Source organism: Notolepis coatsorum (assembly GCF_963971535.1).
Source record: "Notolepis coatsorum genome assembly, chromosome: 5".
Taxonomy (NCBI): Eukaryota; Metazoa; Chordata; class Actinopteri; order Aulopiformes; family Paralepididae; genus Notolepis; species Notolepis coatsorum.
The window spans coordinates 105,659,541-105,674,950 of NC_140169.1; the positions used below are offsets into that span (position 1 = coordinate 105,659,541).

The 15,410-nt window shown below is 47.3% G+C and overlaps 1 protein-coding gene across 1 annotated transcript in view; it reads right to left on the minus strand.

The window, feature by feature from the left end:
• Nucleotides 1-8,497, minus strand: part of LOC311228302 (forkhead box protein N3-like) — a gene marked incomplete at its 5' end in the record, with an annotated part of 161,922 nt that extends 153,425 nt beyond the window's left edge. Inside the window, 2 exons of the mRNA XM_084314210.1 lie at nt 7,594-7,750; nt 8,457-8,497. Coding sequence (XP_084170336.1) covers nt 7,594-7,750; nt 8,457-8,497 — 198 coding nt within the window. The remainder of the gene's footprint in view (nt 1-7,593; nt 7,751-8,456) is intronic.
• Between the last annotated feature and the right edge of the window lie 6,913 nt (nt 8,498-15,410).

Below are 15,410 nucleotides of genomic sequence, written 5' to 3' on the forward strand. Positions count from 1 at the left end.
CCTTCCACCCACGTCTATGTGTTGCTTAGCAACCACAGCAGCGTCACCGCATGCCTCCAATGTCTACTCTCGCACACCAATGGTAGATTTCACACACGCAGACTTTGAAAGATGTGAACGCTTGCGAACAAGAGCGACCTCTCCTCTTTAAACAGGTGATAAGATACCGTTATACTCTTTTAATAGGTGATAAGATACTTTTCTGCATATCACATTATGCACAACACACACACACACACACACACACTAGCGATCATTTCATACACACTCGCGCACACAAACACCAAAACAATGGAGAGAGACGTCACTCTTTTACAAGTGGAAAAATGCCCTCCAATTTAAAGCTTTGAACATTTTGGGTGACTCAAATGCACACAGACACACACACATACTGTGTGTACATACACACCACAATTTGCATGGAAAATATCTCATCTCACAGAAATACAACACAGATGTTTCTCTAAACAAACTATGACACGCACAAACACAAACACACGCTAAGGCACCAGCCATACATACACACACACACACAGAACACATTTAAACACACACAAGCACTTTTGACCCTATTCATCCTCTCCAGCACATGTATGCCTTTAAAGAAGTACGACATGCCAAGAAAGAAATATATATAAAATAAAAATCTACCTTGAAGCTCAAAAGCCAAAACTGAGCAGACAGACACACACCGAAGCTGCCAAGTCAAGTTGGCCTCTATATCCATCTGCTATGGTTCTCAACCAGGCATGACATCAACCGCCGTTAATATAAAACACTTTTTGTTTCATGTACAAGCTCTATTTTTATACTTGACATGTGGGGGCACAGTGAGTGTGTGTGTGTGTGTGTGTGTGTGTGTGTGTGTGTGTGTGTGTGTGTGTGTGTGTGTGTGTGTGTGTGTGTGTGTGTGTGTGTGTGTGTGTGTGTGCATGTGGGGTATAAATGCACACGTCCACCATGTAGCCTACATATAGTTTGTGTGCCTCTGCTCTGTGTGTGCTTGCATACCTCTGAATGTGCACGCTTGCATACCTGTGTGTTTATGTGCTTGCGCATGCATGCGTGTGTGTATTTGCATGTTGTTTGTGTGCGTATGTTATGTGTGTATAATCTGTCCATGTGTGTGTGTGTGTGTGTGTGTGTGTGTCTGTGTGTGTGTGTGTGTGTGTTCGCATGCCTGTGTGTATGTGACTTGCATTAGCGCAGTGCTGCTAAGTAGCGAGAGTGGCTAATTGAGTGGAGTGGAAGCTGTGGACAATAAGTCCATTTCAGCACAGTGGGGAGGGCTATTGAAGACTGTTAAAACCTGGGGGACACAGAGACATACATCCACATCCATCCCCCTCTAAACCCATCTAGGCCACTTAGACCCGTGGCTGTGTTTTCATCGCACCTTTAAAAGCAGCCCCCCCCCCCCTGTAATAATCAATGGTGGTCAAACTATTTGTTTTATTTGAATCATGGCAGGGATAACCGGTAGGGGATATTGGGCCAATTACTGCACTAAAAATAGGAAGATCAGTATTGCAGAATTTTCCCAATACTGAAAAGCAATACCAAAAGCCAAGTGTAAAATGTCGGAAATGAAAGCAACACTAGACTCACAGAAGCAGGTTAAATAAGTCTCTCTCTCTAATGAAAGGAGGGAATGGATTAATCTAGCCTATATGTGAATTATTGTTGTCCAATGACGCCATAGTAAATGGTATATGTCCATACTGTTCAGTAGAAGTACATTATCAAAACTACCCCACCGTTATTAACCAAGGCCCTCTGTAACTGTTGGACAATACTTCAAAATGTGGGAAGATTTTTCTAAACTCCAACTACAAATTTGGTTACCGTGAGGTACATCAAGTAACACACTGCTGAATCCTCATTACCGACGTGAGGTACATCAACACACTGCTGAATCCTCATTACCGATGTGAGGTACATCAACACACTGCTGAATCCTCATTACTGTAAGGTAGATCAAAACACTGCTGAATCCCAGAGTCTTCCACTTTGAAAGAGTTTGGTCCTGACCAGAATAACTCGGATAAAGTCCTGAGTTTGTAAAACGCTTGGAAACGGCACAGTAAAAAAAATATAAAACGCAGCCAATAAAGAGAGGAGGGAATCTTAAAGGAAAACATTTTGGGAAATTAGCTTATTTGCCATCTACCCTGGAGTTAGACAAGAAGATACATACATTTTTCTTCTCTGTGCATGCAGTAGGAGTAGGAAGACGTTGGGAACTAGGCTAATGGAGGATCCTACTTCCAGTGACTGACGCTAAGCTAGGCTAACGGTCCGTGTCTTCCTACTCCTACTGCATGCACAGAGAAGAAAAAGGTATGTATCTTAACACACCAACATTTTGGGAACCCTGGATTTAGACAAGAAGATGCATACATTTTTCTTCTCTGTGCATGCAGTAGGAGTAGGAAGACGTTGGGAACTAGGCTAATGGAGGAACCTACTTCCAGTGACTGACGCTAAGCTAGGCTAACGGTGCGCGTCTTCCTATTCCTACTGCATGCACAGAGAAGAAAAAAGGTATCTATCTTCTTGTCTAACTCCAGGGTAGATGGCAAATAAGCTAATTTCCCAAAATGTTGGAGTTTTCCTTTAAGGGTTGTATTAAACTGAATGGACTGAATGGAGATACGATGCTGATGGTCTGTGTGAATGGACCTTCGATTTTTTAACTCCTGACTCACTGGTTCACTTTTACCTCTGCAGCTTTAACATGAGACGTATGAATTAAGGACACACATCAATAGCATTTTTTCTCATTGCTGATATCGATCCCGAGTCCTACACTTCAAAAAGGTATTGGCCCATAATATACTGCGCAGGTCTGATGATCCCTGACTTTAACTGAGCGGTATAGAGCTTGGGAAGCTGACATCTCACATTTCTGATGCAAGCCACCGTTTGTAGAGGCTCACTCTGTGCTGCTGTGTGGGGATGGCTGGTTTAAGCCCTGTAGAGAAAGCCACCCAGGTGGCCTGAGGCAGGCATCAGTGATACACTGTCACCCAATGTGGGACACAGAAGAGCCGTTCTGAGCCCTCCACTAGCCAACACAGCAGCCCAAGGCCCCACACTCCGGAAGGGAGAAGGGGAGTAGTCTGTCATGTTGCTCTGGGGGGTAGAGGAGTAGTCTGTCTTGTTGCTCTGGGGGGTAGAGGAGTAGTCTGTCATGTTGCTCTGGGGGGTAGAGGAGTAGTCTGTCTTGTTGCTCTGGGGGGTAGAGGAGTAGTCTGTCTAGTTGCTCTGGGGGGTAGAGGTGTAGTCTGTCTTGTTGCTCTGGGGGGTAGAGGAGTAGTCTGTCTTGTTACTCTGGGGGGTAGAGGTGTAGTCTGTCTTGTTACTCTGGGGGGTAGAGGAGTAGTCTGTCTAGTTGCTCTGGGGGGTAGAGGAGTAGTCTGTCTAGTTGCTCTGGGGGGTAGAGGAGTAGTCTGTCTTGTTGCTCTGGGGGGTAGAGGAGTAGTCTGTCGTGTTGCTCTGGGGGGTAGAGGAGTAGTCTGTCTTGTTGCTCTGGGGGGTAGAGGAGTAGTCTGTCTTGTTGCTCTGGGGGGTAGAGGAGTAGTCTGTCTTGTTGCTCTGGGGGGTAGAGGCGTAGTCTGTCTAGTTGCTCTGGGGGGTAGAGGTGTAGTCTGTCTTGTTGCTCTGGGGGGTAGAGGAGTAGTCTGTCTTGTTGCTCTGGGGGTAGAGTCAGTCTGTCTTGTTGCTCTGGGGGGTAGAGGAGTAGTCTGTCTTGTTGCTCTGGGGGGTAGAGGAGTAGTCTGTCTAGTTGCTCTGGGGGGTAGAGGAGTAGTCTGTCTAGTTGCTCTGGGGGGTAGAGGAGTAGTCTGTCTTGTTGCTCTGGGGGGTAGAGGAGTAGTCTGTCGTGTTGCTCTGGGGGGTAGAGGAGTAGTCTGTCTAGTTGCTCTGGGGGGTAGAGTCAGTCTGTCATGTTACTCTGGGGGGTAGAGTCAGTCTGTCTTGTTGCTCTGGGGGGTAGAGGAGTAGTCTGTCTTGTTGCTCTGGGGGGTAGAGGAGTAGTCTGTCTAGTTGCTCTGGGGGGTAGAGGAGTAGTCTGTCTAGTTGCTCTGGGGGGTAGAGTCAGTCTGTCATGTTACTCTGGGGGGTAGAGTCAGTCTGTCTTGTTGCTCTGGGGGGTAGAGGAGTAGTCTGTCTTGTTGCTCTGGGGGGTAGAGGTGTAGTCTGTCTTGTTGCTCTGGGGGGTAGAGTCAGTCTGTCTTGTTGCTCTGGGGGGTAGAGTCAGTCTGTCTTGTTGCTCTGGGGGGTAGAGGTGTAGTCTGTCTTGTTGCTCTGGAGGGTAGAGGTGTAGTCTGTCTTGTTGCTCTGGGGGGTAGAGGAGTAGTCTGTCTTGTTGCTCTGGGGGGTAGACGAGTAGTCTGTCTTGTTGCTCTGGAGGGTAGAGGAGTAGTCTGTCTTGTTGCTCTGGGGGGTAGAGGTGTAGTCTGTCTTGTTGCTCTGGGGGGTAGAGGAGTAGTCTGTCATGTTGCTCTGGGGGGTAGAGGAGTAGTCTGTCTAGTTGCTCTGGGGGGTAGAGGAGTAGTCTGTCTAGTTGCTCTGGGGGGTAGAGGAGTAGTCTGTCTAGTTGCTCTGGGGGGTAGAGGAGTAGTCTGTCTAGTTGCTCTGGGGGGTAGAGGAGTAGTCTGTCTAGTTGCTCTGGGGGGTAGAGGTGTAGTCTGTCTTGTTGCTCTGGGGGGTAGAGGAGTAGTCTGTCTTGTTGCTCTGGGGGGTAGGGTTAGTAGTCTGTCTTGTTGCGCTGGGAGAGGGTCGCCTCATGGTCTGTGCTGGTCCGGGGTTCCAGGTCTCCTGAAAGTTTTAAATTGTTTGGACACTTGTTTTAGTTATTTTTGGTAGGTATGGTAACCCTACAGAGTCCGGTCTTTTGGTTTGTCAAGGTATGTCAGTGTTGTTCCTTCCATGGTTGGGGCGGGGGGGGGGGGGGGGGGGGGTTGGTGTTGGGGGCATGTGGTGGTGCTGGGATGGTTGGTTTAAGCAGCCACACATGCCCTGGATCAAGCTAATTAGACCTAGGAGCAGGTGTGGCTACACACCTGTTTGCACATCGAGGTAATCAATGCACATGGGTTAAATCTGCCATCCCCACACATCCACGAGAGAGCTTCTGTCATGACAAGTTTCCATCTGCTCTGACTTGTACCATCTTGCCACCTCTTGAATCAACCGGTCTGCTGTTGATACCATCTCTGCCTGTGTCCCTGAGTGGGAGAGCCCGTGAAGAAGGCCACTCAGGTGCCGGGTCGCAGCCAGGCACCACTGCCTTACACTCCCACTGACTGTGTGTGTTGACCGGTGGATTTCCTGGGTTAAAAGAAGGTTGTGTGTTGAAGACTTGTTGTGTGAACAGCACATAAACTCTCACAACCACCGTGAGACAAACGTTGACCCTTCTTTTTATCCGTCCCTTCCTGTTATTCACTAATCCTTTTCGTCCACATACTCATACTATTCAATGCACACTGAACGACTCATTAGTAATACATTCATTAATATAGACTTGCCTCAATGTGTAGGACTACATTGGTCCAATCAAAGGAATCAAACCGACAACCTTACACCCACCATAGGCCTATACCCGTGTCTGTGGCAAAGTTGGGACACAACACAGCATATTCAATTTCCAACATATTTAAAAGTTTCAAAGTTTGCAAATGCAAAGTAGCCAATTTACTTATAACAGCCTGGAGAACCATGGGAGAGAAACACATTTGCGCTTTTTGTTGGTTTCAACACGTGACACCTTCGCATCTCGGAATTGCCCCACATTAAACCGCGGGATGGCGGTAATGTGGGTCTAGGGGGAGCAACTGGCTGACTGACGGCACTGTAGGGGTGTCCATTGAGAGAGTGGGAGGGAGGCATGGGGGCGAGCACTTCATTGAGCGCAAAGGTGTGGGGGGGGGGGGTCAATATGTGAATGAACGTTGTTATTCGTGGAGATGAATTATGAATGAGATGCACTCTGAGCACTCCTAGGAGGACACCAGTCAGCTTTCACTGCACCCCTCACCCCCCCCCCCTCAATCCACTATCTCTCTTACCGTCTCCATCCATCCTCCATCCCTTCTTTCATCACCTCTTCTGTTCTATATCGCCTTTCCATCACCCTCTCCCTCAATTCCGTCTGCCTCTTTTGTCTCTTTCCTCCTCCCTCGCTCCTCTCTCCACCTCTGGCATGGATATTATTATGCCCCTCTCTCTTTTTCCGAGACATAAAAGATAGCCCCTCCAATCTGACCTCCAGACAGAGTCGAGAGAGGCAGGTAACCTAAAGATACACACTTGACATGGAAAGAGAACATTCCCAGTGCATAACATATTTACACAGCTTTGGACGTACACAGACGCACGCGCTCACATATTTACACAAGCATACACACGCTCGCGCACATTCCTTTACACACAGTAGCATAATACGAAAACAAACACCCCCGTGCACGTGCCAAGATCAGACACATGCATTAAGAGAGGCACGCTCGCGGGCGCTGCTGACACACACACACACACCCGCACGCACGCACGCAGATGCAGTTTCTCCCAGCTGTTCGCACTGGCAGAAGCTTTCAGTGTGCGTGTGTGCGTGTGTGTTCGTCTGTGTGTAATGCGATGTGCTACTGCTCAGCCCGTGCCACGCTCTCTCTCTCTCTCTCCACTGTTGCTGTGCGTCTGATCAGATCTGCCTCCCTCAACCTGTTTGCCGACTGTCGCGCACACACTCGCGCGCACTAACACACACATAGGCTGCTATACAGAAGAAACGGCAACACAACAACAACAACAACAACCACCAATTATATCATCCAATCACTTCTTCTGATTCACAGTTTTAACCAGATCTCTCAAAGCTTCCCGAAACACTAACCGTTCATCATTCGGTTTTACAGCCACAACCAACCACCACCACCGACCAAAACTGCCATGACTTCAACCTCTCTGGCTACTATCGACAATGTCGTATATTTCAGTTACAGTCCACCATTTAACTAAAACTCTCCCAGAGAGAGGGAGGGGGAGCGAGAGAGAGAGAGAGAGAGAGAGCTCTTAGGGGAGTTTTGTTTTCTTTCTTTCTCCCCCTCTCTCTCCCTAAACTTGAGTCCTGGGATGAGGAGTGCGTGCGTGTTGGAATTGGTTCGCTTTCTCACTAGGAACGGACCGTGGTCCGCTCCGTCTTTGAGGTGTATGAAGTATGCACTCCTTGTGATCCCTTCACTCCAGTCCACACAGCGGTCAGCTCGCTTGTTTAGCTACACAACAAGTCCCACCCTTTTAATAATAACTCGTCGAAAAACAACCGTACCACAACAGACTAGACACACACACACACACACACACACACACACACACACTAATGTATTGCAGCCACACAGATACTGCACCCTCCTTTTAGTGCAGCAAGGCAACACATGTCAACACTCACCCCCCCCCCCTCCTCCCTCCCTCCTCACACGCACGCACACGCACGTCACCAGCCTCCCTTATCCCCCCCCCACCTCCCTCCCCTAGACACACACACACACACACAGACAGACAGGCAGCCGACAGAAGAACCATAAAAGTCACCTTAGAAATCCTTCTGCGTTCCAGACGAGCCCCCTCTTCCTCTCTTTCTTCTCTCCTCTGCTGCCCAATACTTCTCTCTCTCTCTCTCGCTCTCTCTCTCTGTCTGTCTCCTAACTGTAACACTGTCAGTTGTTTCCTATAGTCTGCTCTGCTCGTTCTGCCTCCCCTCCATGTCCGCCCCACAGCTCACTCCTCCTCGTCTCTGGCGCTGAGCAGCACACATACACACAGAGAGAGGGGCCACGGCGTGCCGACAGTCTTCCTCGCTCTCCCTCTCTCTCTCTCTCTCTCTCTCTCTCTCTGTGAGCAGGGTGTGTGTGTGTGTGTGTGTGTGTGTGTTTCTCTCTCTCTCTCTCTTAGCTCTACACTGCTCTCTCTGCCTTGCCTTGCCCCGCCGCCACCACAGCACTACTAGGCAGCCTCCCCAGCTGGCCCGCACCGCTCCTCCAGGGTCCTAGTGCAACGTCGCGTTCACTGAAAGACTACCATTGTGTGTGCGGAGGGTTGAGCTCTCCCTCTCTCTCTCTCTCTCTCTCCTCCGCACACCTCCCTCCTTCCCTTCTCCTGCTCTCCTCCGCCCCCCTCCCCTCGGAGCGTCAGCAGGCTGCCATAGCAACGGCCCGCCTATGGGGTGGTGGTGGTGGGGTGGGTGGGTACAGGGAGGAGGGATCAGATCATTGTGGTCCACAAGATCTGGTGACTGACTGACTGACGAGGGACTTCCTCCTCCCCCCTCTTTGCCTTGAACACGAGATACTATTGGAGAACACAGGAAGTGTGAATCTGGGGCAGGAGAGATGGCTGTTGCTTTCTGAATAGCTGCGATTCATTTATTTATTATTCTACGTTGATTATGAACCAACCCTTTACCAATAACCCTATCCTTGGCCTCATTGGAGACCATGTATGCCCCATCGATTTTAGAAGATTTTTTTTTGACTTTGTGCAGTTTGGCCCTTTTCCCCCCCCCTGAAACTCAAATAACTTAAAATAAATCAGTCACCTAAATTGCATTTGGTGTAAAATCAAGACATTTTATCACATCTACGTAGCACATCTATAGCAGTCTATACAAAGAATGTACATCATCTATGAAACTGAATGAAGCAAGAAAGTTTCAGAAATGTTTGATTTGATATAATTTTACCTGTGTATTGTCTCTCCTGGAGTTGGTCAGTATAGCCTTCTGGTGCCCTGCTGGCTCCAAACCTCCATGTAGAATCTGACATGACATGAGGTTCACACTCAAAACATAATCTAACTATGAAGGAAGGGATGTCTGTCTGTATGTCTGTCTGTCTGTGAATTAATGAATGAAAACTTTATTTAACAGATTGCAGAATGGGTACAATACAGTACGGCTCAATACACACAATTGTTAAGGGGATGCAGACCAGAGAAAGACGTTTGTCTTGTTTACATCAGGGTCCCCCATTTTCAATTCATCATGACATTGACATACACAACATACATGACATCATGGCATTTATGTATAGGGACATACATGACATACAGGTATATAGTACTGTTACATTTGTGACATATATGATATGCAAATATACAGTACTGTTACCCAGAGATCTTAACAGAAAATATATACATATGATGGGGAAAAGACTGTACATTAGGAGGGGGTGGGTGGGTGGGAGAAAATATATACATATGATGGGGAGGAGACTGTACATTAGGAGGGGGTGGGTGGGTGGGAGAAAATATATACATACGGTGGGGAGGAGACTGTCTAGTAGGAGGGGGGGGGGGGGGGTTGGACATTTACGGTGGCTAGTTCCAAATTGCAGTCTCCCGTAGGTGCTCTTTAAGAGCGGTTTTGAATGTGGGTAGGGATTCACATTTTTTTACGGCTGTGGGTAGGGCGTTCCACATTGTTGTGGCATAATTGTGAAACGTGTTTAGTCCCTTGTTTGTGCCGAATCTGTCTATCTATCTGTCTGTCTGTCTGTCTGTCTGTCTGTCTGTCTGTCTGTCTGTCTGTCTGTCTGTCTGTCTGTCTGTCTGTCTGTCTGTCTGTCTGTCTGTCTGTCTGTCTGCATATCTGTCCTTTGCATATCTGGAGAACCGTTCATCCGGTCGAATTCACACTTGGCACGTGTATCGCTGAAGACCCAAGGGAGTGCAGTGTTGAGTGTGAAGAAGTCGGTCGGATGTTGCATGGATGAAGTGCCCCACCAGATCTGTGATATCTGTATTGTTTAACGTTATATTTTCATTTGATTTTATTACAATTATTTTTATAATATGTAGTTGTGATCATCTTATATTATGAGTTAACCACCATATTCTTCTATTTATGTTATAGATCATACCTCAAACAGTCACACACCCCCTTTCCCTATGGTATTGGTTTCTTCCAAAAGTTGCAGGATGAAATTGGTTCACAAGCACGTCGTAGCACTCTCACATCCGAGGAGGGGAGGAGATGTAGGTTACAGCGTAATAGTGTTGCTATGGTTAGTAGTATGAGTCCCTGTCCCTTCATATAACAAGTTAATGTTCACAGTTGTGTTAGGTAAATGTGTATATTATGTGGTCAGGAAAGTATTGGTGTTACAGCGTATATCCATGTATTGTGGAGTAATGAAGTTAAGCTTTTATTGGCAATGGAGCAGACATGTCAGCACAGTCTCATCTGTACTGTGCTGCTTCCTATGCATTGTGTGCAACATACAGCTATTACCATATTGGCAGGTTCCTTTTATCTGTGGCTTTATAATCTATGTTCTCTAAATTCAATTGCATTGTGGATATAGTCTTTTTATGTGAATTTATGAAAAGGAATTTGCAAAGGAGAGTAATGGAGAGAGAGAGAGAGCGAGAGAGAGAGAGAGAGAGAGAGAGAGAGAGAGAGAGAGAGAGAGAGAGAGAGAGAGAGAGAGAGAGAGAGAGACGCTGATTAAGATGTAAAGTGCCTGACAGCACATTAAACTCAGCCAAAAAAAAAGATTGTGCCTGCATGACACCCCTGCTTATAAAATCCACCTGTTGCAGACATGAGTATGTATATTGCTAAGGATACATGCAGTAATCCACTATCCATATGAGTCAGTGGTAATTAGTGGTAATTAATTAGCAGTGTTTTTTTTCTTTGTTTGTTTGTTTGTTTGTTTTTGAGGGGAGGGAGGTAAGGGGGGGGGACGCACATCTCACTCTACTTTCAATAAGTGAGATTGAAACACAAAATAAACAATGAGGAAAATCTGTGTTTTCTTTGATAAACATCAAAGGGGAAATGTTGGTGGAACTGCATTTTTACGAGTTTCTCAATTCCGAGAGCCTCTTCCCTAACACTGTGATAGGGACACGTGTGACACTGTGTGTGTGTGTGTGTGTGTGTGTGTGTGTGTGTGTGTGTGTGTGTGTGTGTGTGTGTGTGTGTGTGTGTGTGTGTGTGTGTGTTATGCCAAAGTGACAGTATGGATCTTTAAAAAAAATTCTTCTAAAGTATACTATTTGATCTGATCTCTTACCCTTAACCCTTTCACTGCCGCACAACAGAAGGTTAACCCTTTACTATCACACAACCGGCGGTCGCTGTTGTGTGGCAGTGAAAGGGTTAACCTTCTGTGTATTGTCGCAATGAAAGGGTTAACCGTTTGGGTAGTGCGGCAGTGAAAGGGTTAACAGCCTCCTCACGCGACACTGAGAGGAGAACAGCTGTAAGGAGGAGAGAGGAGAGGAGAGGAGAGGAGAGGAGAGGAGAGGAGAGGAGAGGAGAGGAGAGGAGAGGAGAGGAGAGGAGAGGAGAGGAGAGGAGAAGGGTCAGAGATGGAACAGAGGAGGGATGAAGAGGAGGAGATGAGCAGAACGAGAGGAGGAGGAAATCTTTGTTATCCTTTTCTATACCAGATATATTGAGCAGAGGAGACCACAGACTGAGGCTGAGCAACACGCAAACGTCTGTATTTGTGTGTGTGTGTGCATGCGTGCGTGCGTGCGTGCGTGCGTGCGTGCGTGCGTGCGTGTGTGCGTGCGCGTGTGTGTGTGTGTGTGTGTGTGTGTGTGTGTGTGTGTGTGTGTGTGTGTGTGTGTGTGTGTGTGTGTGTGTATGTCAGGACATGGCTCAGCTCAGTGCACTGTGATGCATTTTGATGTTCAGCTTGTGTCAACTACATTGTTAATAGAACAAGTATTGCATCAGTGAGTTGAAGCTGTTTTTGCTGTTGCTGTTGTCATACTGTAGTTTCAACATGGTTTAACAAGAGGGCAATAAAGACACTGATAGCTTCAGATAATGTGAAATCCATCTTGTAGCTAAAAGCAAGTCCGACAGCGTGACTACATGAGTAGAGCTCCGGACTCATGATCGGAAGATCACCGGTTCGAGCTCTGGTCAAGGCCGTTGTCGGAAAGTGGTCTTGTTGTCCAGCACTCTGTGCTCTGTACTAGTCAGTAACAATGCCCCTGTTATGGTGATAGGGACACTGTATAGCTGCGAGTGCCGTCCTTCGGATGAGACGCTAAACCGAGGTCAAGGACGCCTATCGTAAAGAGTAGGGGGTTCCCCGACGTTCCTGGCCAAATTCCCAATCAGGTCCTCTCACATCAAGTTGCCATATCACATGACCAAAGGGGGCGGGACAGCAATCATAATGGTAAATAAATGGTAAATGGCTGCATTTATCCAAATCGCTTTTATCCAAAGCACTTTTACAAATTGTTCCTCACATTTGACCCATTCACTCACACATTCATACACCGACGGGCGACGGCAGGGGAAACCATGCAAGGTCAACCTGCTCGTCGGGAGCAATTAGGGGTTAAGTGTCTTGCTCAAGGACACATCGACACGCTGCCCGGGAGGAGTGGGAATCGAAACTGGGAACCTCCAGATTGCCAGATGACTGCTCTACGTCCCGAGCCACTGTCGCCCCATACTTTTTTTTTTATCTACTTTTTCTCCCATTTTCTATTTTTCTCCCATCCCAATTTCGTATCGTCCAATTCTACCCTCCCCTGTCTCGAACGCTGTTAGGCCATGCCTCCACAAGCCGGCTGCAATGTGGACGAAGCCTTACATCACGTGTCCCCTCCGGTACTCGAGGAAGCAGCCGTCGCATCTTTTCACCTGCACAGCGCGATCTCTCAGCGTCGGGGGTCTGCGTGGGAGGGCACGCCGCCCCCCGTCGCTTCCTGATTCTGCTGCGCAGGCGCACCAACCAACACCCCCTAATACTGCCAATTGTATTAGTATGAACGACCAGCCAAGCTGATAGCAATGCAGAGAGCTGGGCTCGGGCTCGAACCCAGCGTCTCCTGCATTTGGTGGTGAGCGCCTTGCCCACTGCACCACCTAGTCGCCCCTCACCCCATACTTTTGACAGGAAACAGACTGGCTGGCTGTAGTAGGCTCTAAATTATTCTCTCTCTCTCTCTCTCTCTCTCTCTCTCTCTCTCTCTCTATGTCTCTCTCTCTCTCTTTCTATCACTCTCCCTCCCTTTTTCATACCCCTCCTCTGTCGCGGTGTCTCTCCCTCTCTTTCTCTCTCCCTCTGTCTCTTTGTGTGGACAGCAGTTAACAGTAGTCTGTCATTATAACACATGACAAAACACATGGATTAGAGGCCTGTGTGTCTAAAACACCCCATATACATAGTATGTTTCTGACTCACAGACATGGAACGTTTCTTGGAAAACTGGATGAGAGAGAGAGACCAAGAGAGGACAGAGAAACAAGAGAGAGAGAGAGAGAGATAGAGAGATAGAGAGAGAGAGAGAGAGAGAGAGAGAGAGAGAGAGAGAGAGAGAGAGAGAGAGAGAGAGAGAGAGAGAGAGAGAGAGAGAGAGTAAAGGAGGGTGAGATAGTGGAGACCTGTTAAAGGGTTCTGGGTTTCTCCTACTTACCAATGTTCTTGACTATCAGCAAAGTCCTTCCTCGGCCCAATCCATGGTGTTTTTCGTACTGATACCCGCTGCTCCAAATAATTTGCCACAAACTAGGGCAAAGTCAACGGGTCCAAGTTCCTGTCTGTACATGCCGACTGAAACCTACTACACAGTGCATTTCCGTATTTCAGTCAGCTTGTGCAGACAGTAGCTTGGCCCCATTGACTTTGCATTAGATTGTGGCTAACTAAGTGGAGCTGTGGTTATCCAATATACAGAACAGCATGGATTGTGCTGTGGGAGAACTCTACCCATTGATAACATCTTTAGGTGTCCAAAACTCTATCCCTTTAATGTCTAGGGTCCAAGGGTCTCTCTCTCTCGCTCTCTCTCTTTCTCTCTCCAAATACAGCTGAGTGCTTCACATTAATCGATAGTAATCCTCAGTGGGAGCTGTTTATTTTGGAAAGTCTGTGGGGCCCAGTGGGCGACAGAGTCCACTTCACACACACACGCACACGCACACGCACGCACACACACACACACACACACACACACACACACACACACACACACACACACACACACACACACACACACACACACACACACACACACACACACACACACACACACACACACACACACACACACACACACACACACCGGTCGTCGTGGAGGGGGGGTGGTATCCACGGGAGGGGGGGGGGGGCACTCTCTCAGTGACGGAACACAGTGTGAGAAGAGCAGTTATGCGGGTGAACACCAGAAAAGCAGCTGGCCCAGATGGGATAACAGGATGGATACTTAAGTCCTGTGCTAACCAGCTAGCCCCAGTGTTCACCACCATATTTAATCTATCCCTGGCTGAGTCCGTGGTCCCTGCCTGCTTCAAGGTGTCCACTATAATCCCGGTACCAAATAAATCCTCCCCAGCAGGTCTTAACACTTTCCATGCCACGGGTCCGGTGCCCCGGAACCCTGTTGAATGCCAAAGTCCACTTCAATGATAGAGCTCTCATATTTGCGAACGCATAAACTACATCTTAAATTATGACTATGTGTATAATATGGCCGTCGCTTATCAATGACTTGTTTGCAGTCAACATTGTCGAAACGGATTGTTTTTTAATCGGTTAATTTCCGTTTTATACCATTTTGAAAAACTCTATTTTTTTGAAAGTTTCAGGAAAATATAAAGATTCTGTGATAAACGCCCTTTACTGGAATATTCTGGAATACACAAAAAACGTTGTAATTTTTCGGCCCATTTATGAATAGTTTTCAAATAAACGCTAGATTATCGATAGTATGTGTACTTATGCACGCTATAGAAGCGGGCTGAAAAATCGATTATCCATTTCCTGATCAGCACACACACACACACACGCACACACACACACATAGGGCCCACGTTGATATCTCTGTGAAAAAAGCTCTGATTATCTTAAGACTGGTAAAATAGATTCCTTACCTCAGATGTTCTCCAAAAAGATTATTCTAATTCCTGATCGCCATTCCAAAATATCGATCACGTTTCCATGCTGTTCTAATGGTGGGCGATGACTTCAGTAGGCTCGGATTACATGCCTGAGAAGTAAAATGTGGAAGCAGGATTTCCCCCCCCCCCCATGCGTTTCATTCAATCCAATCTAAAGGGGTGCAGTACCACAGGGAGAGACGATAGGGGGCGGTATTTTCCCAATGGAGCTCAGAGAGTGTTTGCAGTGGTAACGTGAGGCTAGATTGATGAAATATGAATCGAAATTGTTAATAAAAAAAAACGAGATCTCTCGTCGTTGGCACTCAACGGTTGGCATGAACAAACGAGAAATCTCGTCATTGGCACTCAAAGTGTTAATGACTACAGACCGGTGGCACTCACCTCTGTGGTCATGAAATGTTTTGAGAGTGTCGTATATTGGAGTAGTCAAAGGTAGTTAACTAACACTGTTTGCTTAATGGAGAGAGGATGA